This window comes from Balaenoptera ricei, chromosome 1 (assembly GCF_028023285.1).
Source record: "Balaenoptera ricei isolate mBalRic1 chromosome 1, mBalRic1.hap2, whole genome shotgun sequence".
NCBI lineage: Eukaryota > Metazoa > Chordata > Mammalia > Artiodactyla > Balaenopteridae > Balaenoptera > Balaenoptera ricei.
In genome coordinates, this window is record NC_082639.1 from 82,777,784 (window position 1) to 82,803,047 (window position 25,264).

At 36.5% G+C, this 25,264-nt stretch overlaps 1 protein-coding gene across 1 annotated transcript; it reads right to left on the bottom strand.

Annotated features, from left to right (window-relative positions):
- Positions 1–690: 690 nt before the first annotated feature.
- On the bottom strand, positions 691–20,201 carry GCLM (glutamate-cysteine ligase modifier subunit). Its single transcript, XM_059926555.1, has 7 exons — positions 19,654–20,201; positions 16,165–16,230; positions 14,795–14,879; positions 11,622–11,681; positions 10,455–10,657; positions 9,269–9,383; positions 691–4,747 (listed from the first exon to the last, which is right to left on the bottom strand). The coding sequence occupies exons 1-7, from the start codon at positions 19,777–19,779 to the stop codon at positions 4,578–4,580; spliced, it is 825 nt and encodes a 274-aa protein (XP_059782538.1). The 5' UTR covers positions 19,780–20,201; the 3' UTR covers positions 691–4,577.
- Between the last annotated feature and the right edge of the window lie 5,063 nt (positions 20,202–25,264).

Consider the following 25,264-nt stretch of genomic DNA (forward strand, 5'->3'; position numbering starts at 1 on the left):
TTTTGAAGTACAATTTAAAAAATTTGATTATGTCCAATTTATTTTTCAAAGAAATATTTATTGCAAGTATTTCATCCCAGTCTGTGGCTCACATTTTCACATTTTCAAAATACACTGTTTTCTTAAGTGTATTTTGAAGAACAGAAGATTTTAATTTTGATTAAATCTGGCTATTGATATTTTCCTTTATGATTACTTTTTTGGTGTTATCAGAAAACTCAGAAGCCAGTTTTCATTTTCTTTCTTTATTCTAATTCCATACACATAAAAATGAATAGAATACTTCAAATGAAAAAAACGTGACCAGAGGGAAAAACAGATTATTTCTAGGGAAGAAAATGCAGGTTTTCATTAGCAAGAGTATAAATGCTGGAAATCAATAGAATGTTATCTTCAAGATGCTGAGGGCAAGTGTTTGGAAACTTAGAATTCTATAATGTCAAATGATGATTTAAGACTGTTAATAAAGACATTTTCAGACAAACAAGACCTAGGAGGTTTACTGTCCAAAGACCTTCAGTGAAAGAATTACTAAGGATATACTTAAGAAAAAAGTAAATGTAAATGGACTAGAGGGCAAGAATCAGCAGTGAGCAAAGAAACAGAGGAAACAGAGCTGAGTCCAAATTAATAATGCTTATTGTAAAACATGAACCTTATTAAAATAATGGACCAAAACACAGACCGAAATCTTGTATGACATTTTATACATTTATTCATTGCTGAGGGATACATATTAAGGTTTTGTTTGACTTTTCTGGTAGTGAAACTACATAAGCTATATCCTAATATATTTAGGGGATTGGGGCAAGTTTCTGTCTCTCTTTTATAAAATGTGACTTTTCAAACCTTACCTACTCTTGTCTCACTAGAAGCCATTCCTTTCTATCTGATAAGAACAAGCTCTTGAAGAAAGTGTTTTCACAGGATTTCTCAAGTTTACATATAAACTGTTCATTATTCAGTATCAGTGTATTTACAAACCAGGCATACCCCCACCCCGTCTTATGATCCTACTCTGAGGCTAGTTCCTGCAGGGGAGCCTTTCTCGTCCTTATCCTGCTTCCCAGCAGTCCCACTCCTTCCACGTGACCCCACTCCCTTTTCACTGCTTCTGTCATTAACAGATGCAGCCCTTTATTGCTCTTGTTCATGTACAGATCTCTCTCGCCCCCCAAATATACTTATCTGCTCCTTGAAGATAGGGCTGTTTTCATCTCTGTTTCTGTCTGCCAACATCTTGCACACTGCCTGGCACATAGTAGGAATTCAATACATCTTTGTTGAATGAATGTATGAATAACTTTATGGCTTGGTATTTAATTTTTTTTCATAATTTATTTTCAAACCATACTCAGTTTGAGTTTAAATAGTTCAAAACCAATATAATGTTCCAAGATGCTTACAACTATTAAAACAACTCAATTAAAAAATACACAACTCACAATTTAAATTCATAAATAGGTAAAATTAAAAACTTATAATCATTTAATAATGCTTTATATTTTACCTTCATTTTAGAGTACACTACTAAAGACACATAAAAGTAGAATTATCTAGTTAAAACATTTTCCCCTCCTAAGTATATTTCTAACTCTGAAAACTATTTAAAAAGTTAATAAAAATTATAGTACATATTTTTAAAAAATAAAACTGACATATCCTGCCACCAACTTTATGGGAAAATGACAGGTACAAGTTCTGGTATGTTAGGAACTTTGAAAAAAATAGATTTGGAATCATAAGTTGGTATATTTGAGTATGAAAACACAAATGGACTAAATTCTCATTAAAACTTCAAATTTCTCTAAATGTACATTTGGCAGAAAGATGAATTGTCAGCCAATATACTATATATATACACACAATATATATATCAACTGCTTACATTCCCAAATATTGAATCTGGGTGGAAAAGTTAGAAAGAAAATCTGCTCTAAAAAGAAACATAATTAAGACTTAGACCTTTATCACTGAAAATCAAGATCCTATTTCAGTTACTACTTGGCTCTGGTAGGGAACTCTGAATCATTCATTCAAAATAGAATAACTTCATTTTCCATTTCACACAGCTGTCGAAAATGAACCTTCCCGTGAATGGAAGAATTATTAGCTATTATTTGTGATTCAAGTTCTAGCACTGGCTAGTCCTAAATTAATTTTCTATTATCATACTGGCACAATGTGGTCTTCATAATGTACACCGTGTGAACATGTTTTGTAAGACACCTTGGTCCTTCTGTTGACGACAGTTTCTTAGACGAGAATTCAAAACAGACTCATCACAGCACAAATTCCAAGTTACAGGACATTGTGTTAAAGTAAGGCTCCAGTGTATTTTGGACATGTAATAACAAGCTGCAGCTTCTTGTCATATTTACTGGAAAAAAACTTATACCTTGGGTCACTGGATACACAGCTCCCCAGAAAACATATCTGTTATATACACTATTGTTAACTTAGCTTTCAGCTTTAAGCAATTATTTGGTAGTATTATCACTCTATTTTATGGCTTTTTAAACATTAAGTCCCTAAATACTTGAAAAGCATTCACTATATTCTGATAGTTCACCAAAAAAAGAAGTGAATATCAGCTTAGAGAAGATAAAGCCTTTAAAAAAAATCAGTTTTTTAAAGAAAAGGTCATTCAATAACAGAAATTAAAGGTACAGAGGCGAAACAAACAAAAAATTCATTTAAAAAAGCCACACATGATCCCCTTCACAAAATGAATCTATAATCTTTCTACTTTGTCAAGAGTTGGGGAAAAAACACACAAAAAGCTCCTGCTGAAGTATGGATGTATTAGCAACATACGTTTTTTTCTATTTTCAGAATAACCTTTCAAACAATCCATTTTTGTAAGTCCAGGGTTTTAAAAAATAATAAATGTGATATTAAAGTGCCCTCAAAATATCTTGGCCAATTCACTGTATAGGCTTAAATTAAAATGAGCATTTGTTTTAAAGACTTACATTACATGAAAAAATGTTGTACATTTCCAAATTAAAAAGTTAACTATATACATTTAATAACATTACATACAATTAATATAAAGGCTATACATAAGGCTTTAGGAAGCTCAAAGTCTAAAGTTTTAGCAGGTAAATCAGCTGATTTCCCATTACAATTCTAATGATCAAATTATCCAACTAGTAAACCACAAAACGTTACTCAGAACAGGAAAAGAGTCTTATTTGTTTATTTATTAATTTTTAGTGTATTTATTTTGAATATGGAACCACAGATCTTTTCCCTAAGTTGAAAAAACTTGGGCAAAATTAGTTTTATACATTAGTTACATATATGTGTGTGTGTATATATATATATAATTATCTTAGTTTTATAAACCATGTATTAAAATACATGGTTTAAAAGTATTAATTGAGATACAAGAGATTTTTAAAGAATTTTTCAAACTATTTGGGTTACAGGTACAAATTTATAGAATTACAAAGACCTATAGTATATACCAAAGAGGTCACAGCTTATTTATTTGCTATTTTCTGGTTCTTAAACTAATGAGGAATTATACTAAATGATCTACAGTCTCTTTTAGCTTTAAAGTTTTGGTTATATTGTTTTGATTTTAAACAGTTAAGACCATGTCTCAAAGTTGTCTAAGTAGACAACATGATCCTGAATTAAAGTTTTCACCCCTTTTTGGCTTTTAGTCCCTTGTTGTCAGTTACGAGTGGGGAACAAATATTGCATATTTTACTCAACTGATTCTTAATCCCTGTGCTCCCTCCTCTCTCCAGAACCCACAGTGCCCAGCACATGGTAAGTCCTCAATACTTACTGAGTATTTTTGAATGAGTAGGAAAATATTAAGGACAGATCGAGAATTAAAAAGAATCTGGAGGTAACAATAGTTGCTTTTATAAAACCCCCAAACAATAATTTCAAAGCTCCTAGTCTCCTTTACGTATTTACTTTGGTTTGTCTTTGTAATAACAGCAAGAGCAAATATGGCACAAGAATACAGGTTAAATCATTACAGGTAAACTGCAAGCAAGGACAAATAAAAAAATTTAAGCTTCCATTCACGTGTTGAAGAAAGGACTTTTATTTACACTACTAGTAGATCCCAGCTATTCCAGTTACTCTGAGATATAATCATCTTATCAATGACAGGAAAAATATCTTCCAGTATTTAACAACTGTAATTAAATTGCTTAGTTATACTGTAGAGTAAGAAGCAATGAATTTTTTAGAAATAAAAAATATGTATATATATTCCCCTGATGCCTAGGCCAAAATATATCTAACAACAAATTTTCTTGATTTCTACTGTCATAAAAATAAAGGAAAAATATATTGCAAGTATCTTCTTTATAGACAATTTCAATTAGAAAACAATAGTTTAATGAAAACAATATAGTGGTTCATGTGAGTGAACTGATATGGAAGCAAGAGAAATATTCAAACTTGATAGATAACATATTGTCAAATATAACTAAAGAATATCTGCCTCAATGACACATTTACAGGCAGTAATTAGATTTTTACACATCTCAATTTTATCTTATATTCAAGGAAAATACAGGTCAGTAGGTTATGATCCTAAATTGTAGTTAAAAACCCTTTCTTTTAGCTTGTAAGATGTAGCCTTTTGATTTGATAATTCCTCTACTTTTAACAATGACTGAATATCGCAGTAGCCACAGTGGCACCCACTCATGTGCTTGAATGTCAGGGATGCTTTCCTGAAGTGCTTCTTGGAAACTTGCTTCAGAAAGCAGTTCTTAAAACAAACAAACAACAAATAAAAACCCAAACTGTTAAACTTGAAAACAAAAGCACTTTACTATGTAGGTAAGCATTTAAATACAACAAAAGAAACACCTCAAAACTGAATATAAATTATATTTATCCTTAATGTGTGCTATGAATCTCAACCAGTATATCAGAAAGACCCAGACAGTTCTTTAGAAAGTATCTACACTTGTAACCCAGCCAGTTTAATTCATAATTTCTGGTGAGTGGAGCCTGGATATTTGTATTTTTTGAAGATCTATAGGTGATTCTAATGTACAGCCAGGGACAATACAGGAAAGTACAAGGAAGGAAGAAAAGTTACCCATAATCCTATCAACCAAAGATGGACCATTTCCATTGCCATGTATTTCCATCCAACTATTTTTCTGTATATATTTATATATATATGTATGTATCCATATCTTAAAAACTAGAAATCATACTGTAGTTATAGCTTAATTTACTTATTTTTTTCACTTATATTTTCCCATGTAATTAAATAATCTGTGAAAGCATTTTTAATAATTCTCCCAATATTACATTTTATAGATATCATAATTTATACATTTTCTTATTGTTGGTCAAAAAATTAGGTTTTTCCAAATATTTAGCTAATAAAAATAATACTTAATGAACATCCTTAAAATGCATGCCTGGCTATGGAACGACAAGGTCAAAGTACATTTTCTGAAGGCTTGATACATAGTATATTGCCAGTTGCTTTCCAGAAAGACTGTACTTTACAGTTAATAGATAATATTGGAGTGCCAATCTTACCATATCCTCACTAGCACCAGCAATCATTTAAAACATCTTTCCCAGTGGTTATCTTTTAATCAGCATCTCCTTGATGAAATTATTATTTTCTAATTCCACATTTATACCTAAGCCCTCTACCATTGCTCTGATCTGCTACTCCCCTCCTCACTTCCTCTTCTCCAGCCACCCTGGCCTCACAGCTGTATCCTGAAATCCTCAAACATATTCCCACCTTGGGGCCTTTGAATCAGCTGCTCCCTCTTCCCTGAGCACTCTACTTCCAGATACCCACATGGCTCTCTCCCTTCTTGCAGGTCTCTGATTAATGTACCCTAGCAGAGAGGCCTCCCCAACCATTCTATATAAAACAACAACCCCTAACCTGGGCACTCTTTCCTCCCTCAGCCAACTTTTCTCCATAGCATACACCACCATTTATCACATTCAACATTTATCTTAATTTGTGTCTCATCCCATCAGAATATAATTTCCATGAGGGTTGAGATTTTTGACTTGGTGCTGTATTTCTAGTACTTAGAACAATGCCTGGCACATAGTAGGTACTCAAATGTCTTTTGAATGAATCAGTCAATATGGAAAGATTCCACTGCAGTCAGAACCAACCCTATAGATAAGGATTAGGTGACCATCTATACAATATGATTCGGGAATGCCAAAGAACCTGCCCTAAAATGAACTGCCGTGATATTTGAATAACATCAATAGTAAACTCTCAGTAAATATTAGCTATTGTCACGTGCCAGCCACTTTTTTTTTTTAACATCTTTATTGGAGTATAATTGCTTTACAATGGTGTGTTAGTTTCTGCTTTATAACAAAGTGAATCAATTATACATATACATATGTTCCCATATCCTTCCCTCTTGCATCTCCCTCCCTCCCACTCTCCCCCTCCCACCCCTCTAGGTGGTCACAAAGCACCGAGCTGATCTCCCTGTGCTATGTGGCTGCTTCCCACTAGCTATCTATTTTACGTTTGGTAGTGTATATATGTCCATGCCACTCTCTCACTTTGTCACAGCTTACCCTTCCCCCTCCCCATATCCTCAAGTCCATTCTCTAGTAGGTCTGTGTCTTTATTCCCATCTTACCACTAAGTTCTTCATGACCTTTTTTTTTTTTTTTCCTTAGATTCCGTACATATGTGTTAGCATACTGTATTTTTTTTTCTTTTTCTGACTTACTTCACTCTGTATGACAGACTCTAACTCCATCCACCTCACTACAAATAACTCAATTTCCAGCCACTTTTCGGAGTACTTTATTAACTCTTTTAATCCACATGTTAACCCAAGAGATAGGTAATATTATTTCCCTTCACAGGGGGAAACTGACACAGAGAGATTTGATAACTTGCCCAAGGTCACACAGCTAGTAAATGGTAGTTTTAATAAATGAAATGCAAATATCTCTTTGGAAAAGTAACATTAACGTGGATTTGTTTACCAGATTGTCTAACCCTGAGGGAATGCAGCATAATATAGATTAGATTTAATGGGAATGGTGACAGGAGGAAGGTAAATAAAAAGGGGAAAGTTTGAAAGTCAGAATCACCTACTTCACAATTTTACCCTAACTGTAGTTAAACTATTACCACAACTTATAGGACAAAGAATAATGGAAAATAAACCTTTCTGAAGAAAAAGGGTAATTTTAGAACAGAGGAAGGCCTTTAGGTGACTTATAAACAAGATTCTATTTTAGATGACACGCAGAGTTAAATGTTTTACAACTTGATCACTTAAAAAATAAATCTGACACAAAGTCAGAGAACTATGCTATTCATTAACTACATACTTTTAATTCAACTATGTTAACTCTTTAGAATCAGTAAACATGACAAAACTTTTAAGAGAATTGCTTCATTACAGATCAAATTGTCTGAAGATCCGTCTATAGTATATGCAGGATCAGACTATAAATTCTAATTAAAGGGTTTAGAATTAAAATTAAAAAGACATCCAAATGTCAAATTACACCAGTAAAACAAAAACATACTTCCCCCCACAGGATTAAATCTCTCTTTTTATATACATGTGCAATATATTTTTCCATAACAATGATGTATTAGCACATAATCCCCATGCCCACATTTAGATAACGTGGAAATAAAATACTAGACACCTTAGTCTTTTCCTATTTCCTTTCTTACTGGAAAAAGGATAGAGTGTTTTTCAGGTGGAGGTGGAAGGGGGTACAGGACCACCCATCAGCTGTTGGTAACAATTACAGTTGGAAGAATCCCCACGAGTAAACAGAAAAATGATATATTATTTGCCAATGTATAGAAAGTTAAAATTTCAGTGGTTTATATTTTAGAACAAATCAGCACAGCAATTCTTTGTTAGATTTTCACTAAAATGACCTTTTTTAAAAAAATGAATCTAATTACTCATGTGTGAAAGCTCTGCTGGAGGGGAGGGAAAGTCCCTATGTCCTATTCTGGTACGATTTAAATGGAAACTGATAAGAAAGTACAGTTTCAGTCTGAAATACTACAATACTAATGTTTCAAGTCAGAGAGACAGTACAGTATGGTGGGGAAAAGGCTCCAAATTCAGCCAGGACCTAGATCTAAGTTCAAACTTTGCCCTATGCCAGCTGGGTGACCTTGGGTAGTTTCTTAAACTCTAAGGCTCTGTTTCCTCATCCATAAAGTGTCTAGTTTCAGTTGCTGTAAGGATTACAGATAATCTCTCTGAGACATTTAGCATGATGCCTAGCATTTGAGAAAGAATATCAAAACTCCTCCTCCACTTCCTACAAAACAGTAAAAAAAAAAGAGGCTGAGGCAGATTGCTAATAAGGTATAAAGTCTTAAGAGGTTATCCATAAGCATCCTAAAAATAAATTGAATCAAACCACCTATATAATGCCATCTTTTTAGAAATGAAAGTAAAAACTGAATGTTTTTCTCCAGGAATCACCTATAAAATATAATTGCCTCCAATTTTTATTAAACTAGAACTTCTACAAAAATGTCATGGAAATTTAAAACTTTCACAAGATATCTCTCACTTAACTATACCAAAAATACTGGTTCATAGAGTCTGTATATTTAGTAAGTAAAATATGCTTAGTATATTTACCTCTGCTCCCTAAGAAAGTGTGAAAAAACGAAAATGGAGCAGACTGCTAATAAAGTGTAAAATATTATCTTCCCAGCTTTCCAAGTTATCTTGTAAAATGTTGATAAAAATTATTCTACAAAAGGCAGACAAGCCATTCTCATTAATCAAATGTTTCTGATTAACATCAAGCATATGTCTTGATATTAATGATTAATAAAATACCTAATCAAATACCTATCCTAAGATGCGTAAGTTTCAAATTGAATTTTATCTGCTTCTTTTTCCAGATATTTATCCTTTTTAATTAAGTGGCCCTTTGGTGCAATCTTTGCTATACTAGACAATATTATATGTGACACTATTTAGAATATCTTAGAAGATCTTTTCTGTGTAGCTTAATATTTATAAACCTCAGCAGACTGGATGTTCAGGAAATGACCCCTTCACTTCTTTTCCCATTGGTACAAAGACAAAATTAAAGCTTTCTGAAACTAAAATAAAGGCATGTATGTTTTGAACTAACTATTAAGAATAGTTCTAGGTGACAGCATTGTACCTTTATCACTGTACACAATTAAAAATTAAATCTTAACAAGTAGCTTCTTATAAGATAAAAGCTCATGATCAATCTCTATAAATGAAAACCTCAGTCTTACCTTTTGGATCATTATGAGTCAAGAGCTGTATGTCAAATTGCTTAGCAAATGCAGTCAAATCGGGTGGCATCACACAGCAGGAGGCAAGATTAACTTGGTTACTATTTGGTTTTACCTAGAAGTGGAAAAAAAAAAAAATGACATCTCCACTAAATTAAGTACTACAAAAAGTAGAAAGCAATAAAAGGATTCAATTTTAGAACATATGAAATATCACATTCTACAATACTTAAAGTTTATAAAACACTTTTACATGTATATATTTATTAATGTATGCTGTTCTGACTCAGTGGTAACAGAGAAAGGAAAAATAGCTCTGCAAGGGGGAAAAAGCCAATATATTATTACACTATTATAAAAGTCTCATGCTCGAACCTGCCATCTAATACATCTGCCTTGGAAACTAACATGATTCTAAGTGGTATGGTTCCACCTACAAAGGAAATATGTCTTAAAGATAGAGGATCAAATACAAATGATAAGTATGTTTAATGTTGAAGTATACAATATGGTTATTAATCAGACATTTGAAAAAGAGAAGAATCAGGTAATTTCTAATAGATGCTCTAGTTAATTTATAGATACATCTCAGATCATCTAAGTCTCTCCAACAGGATCTTAGCCACATTCTGGCTATCACCAAGCCGAAGGGACAAAGGGCAACTTTTCTCTAGGGTCTTCCTGCCCATAAGAAAATGAAAAGGCTGGGGATAAATGAAAAGGAATAAAGAAAAATACAGACAGTAAACTACTTGTAAGCAACTTCCCTAATAATTTTATAGGTTAATAGGCTAGAGAGCGGCAGTGATTAATTTATGACTCCTACTCCACATCAAGTTATGTGAACAGAAGGTCTTATATATCTTTAAATAACAGAGCAAAATATTTGTTATATATGATTTTCTCTCACTTAGGAAATTAGAACCATGGACTAATAAAACCTAAAGGAAAACATAATATTTTTATCACATAATTAAAACTGAAGGAAAGAGCCTTAATTCATTTGGCTATGAATGCTTCAACACACACTTTCTAGTGTTTTTGTCAAAGCCTGCTTCAAAACTCCCATGTTTGGAACAGTCACCCCACAGTGGCATCCACTATGAGCACGATGTTTAATGGGATGCAGCAAAGACTGTAAAAGACAGGCTCCTCCTGGAGTGCTCGTGATCTAGACGTCTTTTACCTGTGCCCACTGATACAGCTGTTCCAACTGGCTTTTGTCCAGATCAGAGGTACCTATAGCAACAATCTTTTTGCTGTGGACTAAGTTTTGTAATTCTTCCCAGTAAGGCTGCAAATGCTCCAAGGAAAGATTAACTCCATCTTCAATAGGAGGTGAAGCAATGATCACAGAATCCAGCTGTGCAACTCCAAGGACTGAACAGGCTGATGTGAAGGAAAAACACAAAGAGGATAAATGTTTGTTACATAATAAAAACAAGTTGTTTCTAATGTTCTTTAAGTACCCCACTGAATTCTGTCCATACAGTTCACTAGTATTCTACATAACAGATTATTTCACTAGGTTTCATAATTTACCTGTCATTTAGAACATTTCCATCTTTTAAAAAAGTATAAAGTGCCCATTCATCTACTTGGTCTATGTGGCAGACATGTGGGTTTCTTTGACCTGCCTCATTCCTGGGGAAACTCACAACTACTAAAGGTTCCTCTTTCTGAGGAACAGGCCTCCTTGTTGCCTAGGCCCCAGGACTTTTTGGTAGCCTTTGACCTAATAGTCTATAATTGGTAGTCATAGCAAAGAATAAGCTTGAGACTCTGAAAGACTGAATTTATGGTCTTAACCTATATATTAATCTATATTTATAGATGTAGATAATCTCTTAATTTCTATAAAAATAATTTTAAGAGTTTATTTTTAATGATTATTGTTCACTCCATAGTTATATTAAAGAGCTATTTATTTAACTGCTCAATGTATATAAATACTGGAAGAATGTTTTAAAAAACACTGAATAACTATACTGCCATAGTAACCTAACCAAGTGCTGAAAATAGATAAAAATGCTTGTTTTTGTTGTTGTTATTCTTTTGATATTTCACCTGTAGTAAAAGAGTTAAGAATATGATTAAGGAGAATTTCTATCTCTAAACATATAGTTAACATTTAATTATGTTACATCTTTTACATTCCTTTTATATATTAAAATATGACCTTACATAAGTTGATGTGATTCTACAGAAGCCTTAACAGATTAGGCTAGAACTTTAAAAGATAAAATTGCAATGAGCTCATTTTCTTTTTTACCTGGACCTGAACACAAGATATAACTAATACACCTACACTAATTTAAAGTCCACATGAAAATAAAGTTGAAATTTTGCTTACCCATGTCAACTGCATTTCTAGTTGATGATGAAGAGTTTGATCCTACAATGAACAGTTTTGCTGGGTGACAAAGAAAACAAAACAGATTACTATATTTGAGTAACATTCTACTACATAGTAGTAATACTGCTAAAATACTAAGATGACAGATAATCCTGAATGAATTTTTTCCTTTCCTAGTCGCATTGTTTTATAGTTTTCATTTTAAGACCTAAAAGGATATTTCCACTGTAATTTTAAAATTATATGCTAGTTGCCAACAATAATCTGATTGTCAAAACAAAAAAGCAAATATTAATTTCCCCTTTATTAGAAGGCAGGGCAGATAAATATAGAAACTTATTCAAAATGTATATTTTTATGAATTAAACATTAATGGAGCATATTATTTTCTCCAATAAACTAAAGTCTATATAAAGCCTAAATTAGAATTGCTTATAATGAGAAGAAAATTGAAAAAAAAAAGCCAAAAAACCAAAAACAAACATACACTCCACAATCCTACCTTCCTAATATTGAATACAATCATTTTCATTTTTAGACGACATTACCTTCAAGTTCTTGGTCATATAAAGCAGAGTATATATTTTCTACTTCCACATACTTGGTTTACCCTTATGTAACAAATATTTTTACATCTCTATGCAGTATTATCTTAATTTTTTAAAAATCATAACAGTAATGTATTCACTCTAGAAATGAAGAAAATCTATAGGAGTAGGGGAAAAAAAAAAACCAAACAAACAATAAAAACTCTACCAATAGTCTCATCACCAAAAGCAATTACTGTTTAGATGTTTATGTACTCTGGATTTTTCTTTTCTTTTTTTTTTTGGCCGCATGGCTTGTCGGATCTTAGTTCGCCAACCAGGGATTGAACCCGGACCCTCAGCAGTAAAAGCACAGAATCGCCAGGGAATTCCCTGTACTCTGTATTTTTAATGAATAATTTTACACACTCATTTTTAATGGTGAACATTATTCTGTAATTTTGATAGGGTATAATTTACTGAATGATTTCCTACTTTTTTGACTTTTAGATTAGTTCCAGTTTTTTGTTATCACATATAATGCTGAAATAAACATCTATGCTAACTTCTTGTTCAACTTTAAGCCTGAAGCATTTCCCAAGGACAAACCGTCAGAAATGTGATTATGAGTCAAAGAATATGATCTGTTTTTTGTGAGTCGTGTTCTACTTTATTTACCTCCTATTTTATAAAAGATTTGTACCAGTTTACCAGAGCACTAAAAGTTAGGAGTTGCTCTCCTAACAATATAGGATGCTATTAAACAAAACAAAACAAAAAATATATATATATATATTTGCTAATTTGATAGGTACAAAATATACCTGCCCAGAACAACATTAATTGGCATTTCTTTGCTTACCAGGAAAGTTGAGTAGTTTTTCATATTTATGAAATTGAGGCTTTGGCTTGATTTCAACTCAGCTTTATATGTATATATTTACTTTATGTAAACTCACTGTTCAAAAATCTAAATTTACTCAACAAATAGGTGGAGTAATAGGAAAGCAAGAAGAGGAAAATCAGAAAGGGGAATGGAGAGAAAACAGGGTTAATGAAACACCCTTATGTAAAGTGCCTGGCATTCAACATATACAACAAATTTTCCTTGTACAACATTTCTTATATTTGTCATTTCCTTTCTACTGCTAGATAATCTTCCTAAAACACTGCTTTCCTCATGTTACTTCTCTATTTAAAAGCCATCACAACTTCCTTACCAGGTGAGAGTCAATCTTCACCACTTTGCTCCAGCCTTAGCTCCTGTAATTATGCTCTGTGAACACCCTCCCCATCACTATCCCTCTGGCCATGAATCTGTGCCATTTGAAACGGTCTCCTCTCTCTGAAAGATGAGGCATTTTTAGGTAGGTGAAGAGAGGAAAGCTCTTGATACTTATCAAAAACCTCAAGCCTTCCAGGAACTGAGGACAACTTGTAAGAGCTCCAAGATGGATCTACACCATGATGAACTGCAATCAACCACAGAGAAATGTTGCTCTGATGTCCTTTCCAACACAAATAATAATGTGAAGTTAACAGAAAGAAATGGGTTTTGTAGTCAGGCATACCTGGATGGATTCCTGGTTCAACCACTTACTTGCTGTATAACAACTTTCAAGTTATTTAATGTCACTTCTGCAATGGGGGTAAAAAACCTACCCTGCAGAACTGCTTTGAAAATTATATGAAGAAATATAACCATAAAGTGTCAAGTACAGTGCCTGGTATAAAGAAAGATTCAACAAATGGTACTTATTATTATTAGAGTCAAAAGACAATGCCCTATCTCATCTTACATGTTCATCCTAATAAGAGTAATAATAAAATAACAACAACCACAACACAACCACAAATGGTAATAAATAACAGCTATCTGGCACTTACTTGTGCCAAGCACCATGCTAAGTGCCTCTTTTGTTATTTCATCTAACTTACAAAGAAGCCTGTGAAACAGATGTACCCCCATTTTATAGATGAGGAAACTGACCTCAGAGAGGTTAAATCATTTGTTAGCCCCAGATTATATCAGTCAGTAATCTGCACATCCAGGAATTTCAATTTAGTTAAGCTCAAGCATTTAATGACTATGTTATGCTGACTGTAAGCTGAGGACAAGAACATCTTCATTCCTTGAGCTCAGCACTATCTCTGCAAAGTAGGAGTCATTTCACCTTTGTTGAATGGGTAGAGTATGTATTTGATTTCTCTTCATGCAACTTGTTGCCAAGACTTCTTTCTCTGCTCCCAGGCAACCTCAGCCATTGCTTAGCAGTATCACACCAGGAACGGAGGGCTTATGCTGGCTTTAGGTGGGCAATACTCTTAAGTCTTCCCTTTATTCTTTCCATTTCCTACACCTTACTCTTCCTACTGCTCTGATGTCCTACAAATAAATTAATGAGAACATCATGAAGAGGTGAAGTTCTATTCTGACTCCATTGAAGTAGCCAATAGTGACCTCCTATAACTCCCTTTTTAAAGCTGACTTTAAAATTATGTTATAAAAAAATCTCTATATTTCCCACACTTAGTGATTGAGTTACTCATTACCAGAAGCAAGGAAAGGTTTAGTCCCATGCCTGACAAAACCTCACTATCATCCACTGTATAACAAAATGAACTGTAAAGGCTGGACTTTACCAGAAACTTTCATTTCTTCTCTTTCATCGGGATTTATCTTTTCTACTGCATGAGATACAGTACATTCCAAGACATCTGGAAACTCCTATAATAAACACATGATATTTACAATAAATATAAAATTAGTGTTTCTGATTAGCTATATATTTTCTATTGTCCATAACACTCTTTAGAAGCAGAGAACCCATAAGACAATAGAGTTCTTTACCTGAGGCCTAGATGGGCTTCATAACGTTTGTAAAGCCCTGAAATAAAGGTAAAGTGCTGTGTGTGTATGTGTCCATTTTCTGGGAAAAAGTATCTCATTTTGATGAGATACTCAGAGGGATGTATGATCAAAAACAAACAAACGAACAAACAAACAAATTGGGCAGTATGTGAGGAGTGAGAACCACTAACACAGTAAACACTTTTGCTCAGAAAAGAAACCAGTGAAAAGTAAGTAATATTTTCCTTCTGGACACCAATATGTTAAAATACTTCCTATATATCAATCACAAACATTTTAAGCCAAAACATATTTTTTTCTGAATGCAATGGAAAAAAAGTAAAGGCCAGTCCAATGCATAAAAATGAGTAGTTAATGAGTGAAATGATAAAATATTAGTACACATAAATCAGAAACATACTAACTCACATTTACAAGATTAAAACAAAGTAAACGGTGAGGATTTTCCCATGATTCTTGAGCATATTACAATGCCTGGCACATATTAACTATTTACAAGTCATGCACAGAGTGAATGGTCACTTCAGAAAAACAGAGACAGACAGAAGACATTAATTAATGCCTGCCTAGCAGCCACAGAGTTACAAACTTGCAGTATGCTCAAGGAAACAATTATTTTCAGCATATGTCCTCTTCCATACTTTTTAAGTAGTCTATGTAATCTGTTACAAGCCTTTGGCTAAGTTGGATTCCAAAGAGTGGTTTACAGACAGGTGTTTTGTATATTAACATTTATGATAATGGCCATATACTGACATTCAATGAAACACAGTTCTTTACTGTTTCGTAAGAAACTGATGCTTAAAAAATTATTTTTAGTGGCTATATTTTGGGTTATAGTCTACCAAAGCAATCTACTAACCCAAATTGTTTGATAGTCATTCCTCTACTAGACCAAATATAAACTGGAAAAAAACGCATTTTGAGAAAACTGTGGTGGGACTCTTAGTAGCTTGTCTAGTTGAAGAGTTGACTAGAGTCAGATTTTCTCTTTCATGCTTAAGCCTACTGGGTCAGACTCTCATCTCAGCAAATCAGCCACAATAAGTTTCATGCTAATTGCCTATCTGACTTCCCTATCAAACCTGAGGAAGTTAATTGCCTGCTTATTACATGATTTCTTCATTCACAGTTCACTCACCCTGACCAAATCTGTGCTAATTTGGGAACTCCACTCATTCAAGGTCTTCCGGATACAATCTCGAAGCTGCAAAAGAAATGCATTTTGAAACTGCTAATCATACGCTACACTTTTCTGTACTTCTACAATAAGACTACACTAGTCTGTTAAGTAGGAAAAGGAACATATCAATAGGAAATACCATACAAAAATTTTAATTCTATAAGGTTTTTGCTTCCTTTAACAAAGATTGATTTAGACCCGTTTTTATCCTACTCTTAATTCTCAAATGTTCTTGACCTAAAGCAGTAATCTAATTATTTAAAAAGTATTTTTGTATCAATGAAAATTTAAGTAAACTTTTGAGATGTAAAAGCATTCATAAAGAAACAAAAAAATTTTTCAATAATAAAGTTTATAAATGGAGGAACTTCAAGCCCAGGCAACCTGACTAGAATTAACATTAACCACTACGCTATATTCCTCAAAGGCAAACAAATGATTCTCTAAGTGTGGCCAAAGAAATTCCTACATTAGACTCACCTGTGGTGTTTATTAAAAGTTCAAATTCCTGATCCGCATCCTAGACCTCCTGAATCACTTTCTAAAGGCAGCAGAACTTTCATTTTAACAAGCATCCAAGTAATCAAAATGTACTCTAAAGTCTAGAAACCACTATCTCCCTATCTTGCAGAAGTCAACTTGCATAAAGTCAGTCCTTAAGTCATTTCCTAACAGTTAGGTAGACCTTCGATCTGTCTTCAATGTTTTCTTATATAAACAAACAATTTTATTATGCTAACATTATAGTATTTTGTTAATTCATTAAAGTGTCTACTTATCTTTTATCTCTTATGACAGTGTATTTCCAACTTATTTAATAGTGGTCCAAAATAATAAGACATACACTAACACAGTGAGTAAGGACCTACATACATATAACAACAAAAATTCATAAAGCAGTATTTATGCTTACTACATGCCAGATACTCTGAGGGCTTCTATTATGAGTTAGAAAAAAAATACGGGGCTTCCCTGGTGGCGCAGTGGTTGGGAGTCCGCCTGCCAATGCAGGGGGCACGGGTTCGTGCCCCGGTCCGGGAGGATCCCACATGCCGCGGAGCGGCTGGGCCCGTGAGCCACAGCTGCTGAGCCTGCGCGTCTGGAGCCTGTGCTCTGCAGCGGGAGAGGCCGCGGCGGTGAGAGGCCCGCGCACCGCGATGAAGAGTGGACCCCGCTCGCCGCGACTGGAGAGGGCCCTCGCGCAGAAACGAAGACCCAACACAGCCAAAAATAAATAAATAAATAAATTAAAAAAAAAATACGCTTCTCCATGACTCACTGAACTGATAACACACATGGGCCAACACTAGCAGTTTGAAATCATTGCCTTATAAATACCAAGGGCACAGTGCTTTGCATTCTGTGGACAATCAATGAAAAAATAAATGAGTAACTAGAAGTACAGCACTGAATTGCAAAAGCACTTTCCTAATACCAACAACAGAGATTAAACTTCTGAACTATCTGATCTATGATTGCTTATGATAAAAACTGACACAAGCACTTTATTGCTTATATCTCAGTACAGATAATTACAATGGACAACTGGTTTATCAATTTAAGAGCTCAGAGTCACCTATTTAAGATTTACAGTCTACAACAGCAATTCATGTGCTAGCCACAATAACCCACATGAATACAATTTACAGGGTCTATATCTTTATGAAAGGTATATTTGTAATCCAATTCAAGTCAGTAGATAAAAATAAGTTGATAATCATTCTAGACAGAATTACAAGTCAATACTCTTTGAAAAATTAATAAAATTTGAGGCAGCAGGACCAACTAGAAGTTAACAATTCTATCAGGAGTGCTATGGCTCAAATCATGGGAGAATTTTTAGAAATTTTCCTCTGGAAGGATGGTTAATTTGCATAAGGCTTTCCTGATGAATTTCTCAATTCATGAAGATAAGTATATTTTCAGAGTGTTTGCTCCCTTCTGTCAGGACAAATCATGGAACAGCCCAATGTTACAATAATATGATAAATTCACTGACTATATCACAAACCTAGTGATTTTTAATCTTTTATATGTTATCTATATTGACTGAATACTAACCTTGTACTTTTTTGTTCTCTGCTCTCTTCATTCTTATTAGACACACATCACATAGTACCATGGAAGATGAGTGTCATGATAATTTAGTGTATCATTAGATCTGGGGTTGTATAAGAGTTTAAAAAATGCTACATGATCAAATACCCTAACAACAAATAACTGGTCAAAATAGTCCTATAATGGCCCATTTTAAAAACAAGACTTGATTTCATAAAATTCTAGTGAAGCAAAAAATCTCGGCAGAGATCATAGAATAATTAAAAAAAAAAACAAAAAACAAACATTAGACTAGAAAAGACCTTTTAGGAAATTTAATGATCTCTCTCTACGCAATGTGCAAATTTTCTCAATAATGAGTGATTTAGTCAGTTTCTTTATTCAATGAGGTTAAACTGTTTCAAGTAGTGTATCCCAATTTAGAGCTCTGGTTGCTACAAAGCTCTTCTTTACATAGAAACAAAACATGCCTCTCTATTCTAATCAAGCTGGCATGTTTTCTCTACATATGCTATCATATCTTCAAGTTTTCTCAAACGTTTTCAAGTTTCTTTAGTTTTGGGTCCCTCTTATGCAGCGCCCAAAGTAATATACACAAATCACAATTCATCTTTTGAACGATGTTTCTTAAACTGTGGGGTGTGACTCATTACTGCATTAAGAAATCAAGTTTTTAAAAATTAAAGTAAGAGAAAAAATCAGAATACACAGTATATAGTAAGGGTTAAAATCTTTTCATGAAACTCGTGTGTTTGTGTGTGTGTGTGTGTGTGTATGTGTGTAAACCATGAATTGGACTGCCAAGGCCAAATGCATTTTTTTTTTTACTGGGTTTTCAGTCAAACTGAAAACGACTACTTTAGCATGTGTTGAGTGAGATAAGAGAGAGAAAATTTCACCCAGTATTATTTACGTGCAAAATACTGTATTGAACCATCAGCCCTGGAGAAATTAAAGGTCTAGTATAAAACACAGAAGTATTTATCTTTGGGAGAAATAGCACAATTGAGGGTGGTTTTAAAAAAACAAGAGAAACAAACTGAGGTGCATCCTGGACACAGAGTATGGTATGGATTCTGATTCCTACTAAAGTTACAATCAAGAGCACTGACAGAGGCGGCACTCGGTGTGAGGATGCACCTGCCGAATTTTTAAAGACGCTGTGCCCCCAACAGTAGGTTCGGATGCGACATCGCGCCGACAGCCGACCCAGCCTCCTCCGGCGGGCGGAGCCCAGGTGTGCGCCTCTCCCGCGACCACTGCGCGCACGGAGCCCGACCACCCGCCCTCACCTCCCGGCGCCTCCCCGCCTCTCGGAGCCGCCCGGTCCGGCCCGCGCGGCCTACCCCGGGAGCCCCGCGTCTCCGCCGGCACGCTCGCCACCCTCACCTCCTCGCTGTGCGTGGACGGGCACTTCTTCCGCAGGCGGCCCCAGTTCAGCAGGTTCCCCGTCTGCAGGTGCAGGGTGCTGGCCCGCGCCAGGAGCGCCCCGGCCGCGCGGCTGTCGGTGCCCATGGCAGCAGCCGACGGACCTGGCCCGGCGGCGACGGGGCAGCAGGCGGGGAAGGAGGGCCCCCGTAGGACGCGGCGCCCGAGGCCGGAGAGCAGAGCGCGAGGCTGCTCGCCCCGCGCGGCGGGACCCCGGCCTGCGCTCGGGCCCGAGGGAGGCCGGGAGGCGGCAGGGCGGCGGCGGAGCGGCGGCCCGGGAAGGACGCGCTGGTGGCTGCGGCTCCTGCTACTGCGGCCGCCGCGGGAGAGTTGACTCCCAACTGAAGAGTCGTTTCCTGGAAGACAATGACTAAGCAGAAATCGCGGCGGAGAAAGTGCTTCGTAACCGTTACCCGTCCCGCAGCAGGGCGGGGGCGCGCAGCGACCAGGCTGCAGGGGCGCCGGCCCGCGGGTGACTAGCCCTCGGCCTGTGGCCGGCGTGGCGCCAGGCGGAGGGCTGGCGCGGGGCGGAGAAAGCAGAGAGCTGGGGGCGCGCGGGGCGGGGCGGGGCCGGCGGCCTGGGGCCGGGCGCTTGGCAGGGCTCCCCCTGTCGGTCAGAGGGCGGCGCGCCACCTCCACCTAATACCTCAGAGTGCGCTCGAGGTCTCACCTCCCAGCCGACCGGCAGTCACTCTGGTTATACCCCTAGACATCTCTTTAAAAAGAGAAATTATGGGCTTCCTTGGTGACGCAGTGGTTAAGAATCCGCCTGCCAATGCAGGAATACACGGGTTCGAGCCCTGGTCAGGGAAGATGACACATGCCGTGGAGCAACTAAGCGGGGCGCCACAGCCACTGAGCCTGCGCTCTAGAGCCCGCGAGCCACAACTACTGAAACCCGCGCGCCTAGAGCCCGTGCTCCGCAACGAAGAGTAGCCCCTGCTCGCCGCAACTAGAGAAAGCCCACGCGCAGCAATGAAGACCCAACACAGCCAAAAATAAATAAAGAAATTTAATTTAAAAAAAGAGAAATTACTGAGGCATTGAAATACTAGCCGGTTTCAGTTCTCAGAAGCGAGCCTTAACGTACAAGGGCTCCTTTCTCCTTCAACTTTGCTTTGCTACCCACTTACTGGTTCATTTCCTTTCTCAAGGGCTTTCCCCCAAAGTGCTCATTTTTCTTCAAGTCCATTAATTAAAGGTCTATTGATTCACACTATTTGCTGGCCAGAGTGTGAAGTCAAAGAATAAGACAATCTCTGCCCTTGAGAAGCTTAAACTCTAGTTACAGATACAAGGCCTAAGCGTATGAAACAATGAGTAATAATATAAGAATATCGTAGTTTCCAGATGAGTTCAGATTAAAGAGAACGCTTAAACCGGTGAGATCAGGGAAGATATGACCCATTCCCTTACAGGTGGTTGTGATTCTTTACTCCTATTAAATTTCATAGGTAGTAGACTTGGTATGAACCTCAAATTTAACATTTATTGAGCATTCCTCAACAAATTTTTGCTTTTGTTGAGAGTAATCAGATATACTAAAAAGCAAAATGATATTAAAAAGAGATGAATTCCAGTTAGTAAGAATTAGAGGAGGGGTGTAAGAGGTTAGAAATTGAGCCTGATCTTGAGTAAATATTTGTAGGCTAAATGAAGGTAAGAATTCATTGAAGATAAGGGTAATCCCAGAAGCAGGAACAAACATGGGCTATTTTAATTAATGTAAACATTTGATTCTTATGCTGCATTTCCTGTGGCATCATTTCTTGACTTCTTTCGTATTCTCTAGTACCACACAAATAATACTTGAATAAAGCTTAGAGGTTATACCTCCTAATCTATTAAACTTACCTCCTCGCTGGCGATTTATATAGCACACTGGTCACTGACATAAACCCGAATGGCTTGCAAATCAGACTTTGCCAGGTACTGGTTATTTTAACTTAGACAAGTCACTTAGTCTCTGTGTTTCACTTTCTCCCAGTCTCGGCAGATGATAGTTTAAACTACATGACATTGCTGATACTTGACTATTTTTGATCTACAGAAATGTCTAGTTCCCATGGTTCCACCTAATACAATATCTACTACATTGGGTAGGTGTGAGGAACTAATGAGAGAACTTATGAAAGCCCTTAGTACAGTACTTGGCTCATAGTAAATGTTCAATAGGTGAGAGCGCTTAGAACTAACGCCTCCGGTCTTTCCAGCTTACAATCCAGTTCTCACAACACTGGCAAATTCATGATGTAATTCACAGCAGCATCACGTCATGTTTTTAAAATTTACATTTTTAGGGGAATTCCCTGGCGGTCCACTGGTTAGGACTCTTGCTTTCACTGTGGGAGGGCCCAGTTTCCATCCCTGGTGGAGGAACTGAGATCCCGAAAGCCGCAGGGCACTGACAAAAAAAAAAAAAAAAAAAAAAAAAAAAATTTACAGGTGTGAACTCCTTTACTCTTCACAGCAACTCAGATAGGTAATTTGTTGAAAATCTCAGGTAGTACTGAGTGTTGGGGCCTCAATCAAAACCTAGATCCTCCATCTTCAAACTCCTTACCCTTCCATACTACAATTTACTTTATGCTACATAAAGTGTAGTTATTGAGGTAATTTTAATTCTTGAATGTGTATGTGCATGGTTTATATGCTTTTTGTGCTTGTACAGCTTTATTTTACAATATATTATGCTTAATGATACCCTTGCCATGACATCATAGTTTTGGGAGAAAAAACCTTAATCGTCTAAATTTATTTGGTGACAAAAACAGGGACTGCAAAATCAGAAGACTTTTACTATATAGTTATTTTGAATGAGTCTTTTTTCCCCCTGTCTATGGAAGAGGAAAAAACGCTCAGTATACATTTTGGTTTTAGATACTTGAAAATTCTTCTGCAAATACCTGTAAATACGAAGAGTCACTAACATTGACTGCCCTTTTTTCATTCTCCTTGACCTTTCCAGGATCTGATACTACTGTCCACGCTCTCCTTTAAAAACCACTCTCTTCGCTTAGCTTGAAATAAACTACACTACATGTGAGAGTTTCCTCACCATGTTTGATCACAGAACACTTTTAAAAATTATAATGTGTTGTTGGAAGCCCAACAGAGGCTCATGAGCTGTGTTTAGATTAAAACAGACAGCAAAAAATGGTCTCGTAAATAAATTGTTGTAGGAAGTGATCACATTTTCATTCATAGTCTATATAAGAACAAACAAAATTTGAAAAGTAAATTTTATTTCACCTTATTATGGGACCACCTGGTACCTTTCATGCTTAATCAGGTAAAATTGATTTAAATTCTCAAATTTTGTTTTAATTCTTAAAATTAGTGTTACCACATTCAGGAGTCACTAACTGGATCATGGCCACTCTAGAGGTGAAGGTTTTTAAAAGGATTTCTCTAGGATATTTTTGAAACCCAAATTGTTTGGAAATAATACAACGGTCACTATCTGTCACACGATTTGGAAGAACAGACCAGTGGTTTGGAATAGAAAGAACATGAGCAAGTGCAGAGGAGTGGAAACACCCACAGCATTTTTTTGAAGATAGGAAAGGGAGGCGCCTACCTTGAGCAGAAGTACCCCTCAGAGGTGAAGGGAATGAGAGTGTGGTTAATGGAAGACCGTTATCAGCAAGCTGGGGCTTTTGGGTGTAGTTTAAGAAGACTTTGACCTTGAGTAAAGCAGAGTCTTGACTCCAAGAAATAAATAAGAAAAAAAGAATCTATATTTAAAATAATATTCATTTACTCAATAGATATTTCTTATGTGTCTATTATAATACTTGTCAGGGGGCTTCCCTGGTGGCGCAGTGGTTGAGAATCTGCCTGCCAATGCAGGGGACACGGGTTCGAGCCCTGGTCTGGGAAGATCCCACATGCCGCGGAGCAACTAGGCCCGTGAGCCACAATTGCTGAGCCTGCGCGTCTGGAGCCTGTGCTCCGCAACAAGAGAGGCCGCGACGGTGAGAGGCCTGCGCACCACGATGAAGAGTGGCCCCCGCTCGCTGAAACTGGAGAAAGCCCTCACACAGAAACGAAAACCAAACACAGCCAAAAATATATATAAATAAATTTATTTAAAAAAAAAATGTCAGGTGCTGGACTAGTCACTACAAATTTAGGGTGAGCAAAGTGTGACTCTATCCCTGTCCCCACCTAATTTACAGTCCAGTAGAGGAGGCCGACTTTAGTCATATAATTGCAAGTAAATGTAAAATTCTACTGTGGTTGTTACTATGAAGAAGGGGCACAAATATTATAAGTGTACAAGTGGTATGTAAAATGGTAGTGGGAGTGATTCAATGCCAAGAGACGAGTGTGAAGACTCTGGTAGTCACCTAAACATAGGTTAGTGAGAACCTGGCCCACAGTGAATGGAGGCTGTGACGATGCATCGAAATGGAATAGATGTGCCTTCATTTTGCCCCAGTTAGTGGAAAGGAGAGAAATCAGGTTACCATGGTGGGGTTAGAAAAACCGATAAGATTTACTTAAAGCAAACAAAGTAGAAAATAGGGCATGGAGAAAAGTCAGAGAGCCAAAACGTAGCAATTAGCCTTTAATGTTATTTTTCCATATCAATAAGAGGACAGAAAATCTGATGAAATCCTAACACTCTCTGCCCCTCATTTATCACATCCAGTTTTCAGGTGTGTGCAGTCACTTTATGGTAATTATCTACTACTTATCAGATTGTGGATTATAGGATGTATCCAAAGGAGTGATCTATTCATTCATATAGACAGTATTCCTGATAGTACAAATCAAGTGCCTGGCACGTGGTACGTGCTCAATAAATATTTGTTGAATGAATAAATGAAGGAATGAGTGCTATTTCTGATGATCTGTTTCAGAGCTGGGATGAGTGTCCACATATTGGCTGTTCTCTGAGGTCACAATCATCCAGATAAATCATCCTCATTCTGCCACTGCTAAACTATTACTGTAGCAGCTGGAACCTAAGGGAAAGAAAGGGCCCGAAGCAATCCCCTCCTTCCCATTCTCCAACCCTGGCCTCACTTGCCCCTGTCCCATAACTCTGCTGGGGAGTCTAGGCAAAGGAGGGGAAAACAGCCCTTTCTAAGAGAGCAGGCAGGTGGGCGATTTCAAATGGGTTATGCCTGATAGAAAAAGGGAAGTAGAATCAGTCATTCACAGGCCTTATGATGCACAGGACCACAACATCCCTGGAAAATAAATGGCATAAATTGATTTATTCAATCATTCAGGAAATCTTATTGAATATCTAATGTGTCATCTAAGAACTTTTCTAAGGGATTTGGACTGGCTCTTCAAGATAGAGATGTTCCTTAATTTTAGTACATAAGACGTATAAAATAAAACTTTAAAATGATTTCAAATAATATTTAAGGCTATGAAGAAAATGAAAGGATATTGTGATGGAGTGTGTGGGAGATTGACAATCTTTATAACAATGCCTATAATCTGTTCGTTGCTATGCCCAGGCATTGTGCACTTGAGTTGTACCATTATAGCTTCAACTGTTACGTCTTTCCATTACTGGGAAGAGGAGATCTAGGGTCAAGTTACTTCTACC

Excerpts from the sequence above, each read along its gene's own strand:
- GCLM (XM_059926555.1), bottom strand. The coding sequence starts at position 19,779 with ATGGGCACCGACAGCCGCGCGGCCGGGGCGCTCCTGGCGCGGGCCAGC. Across the intron at positions 11,682-14,794 it reads AGAAGAAATGAAAGTTTCTG|CAAAACTGTTCATTGTAGGA; the intron begins GTAAAGTCCAGC and ends TTTGTCACCCAG. Across the intron at positions 4,748-9,268 it reads GACTCATAATGATCCAAAAG|AACTGCTTTCTGAAGCAAGT; the intron begins GTAAGACTGAGG and ends GTTTGTTTTAAG.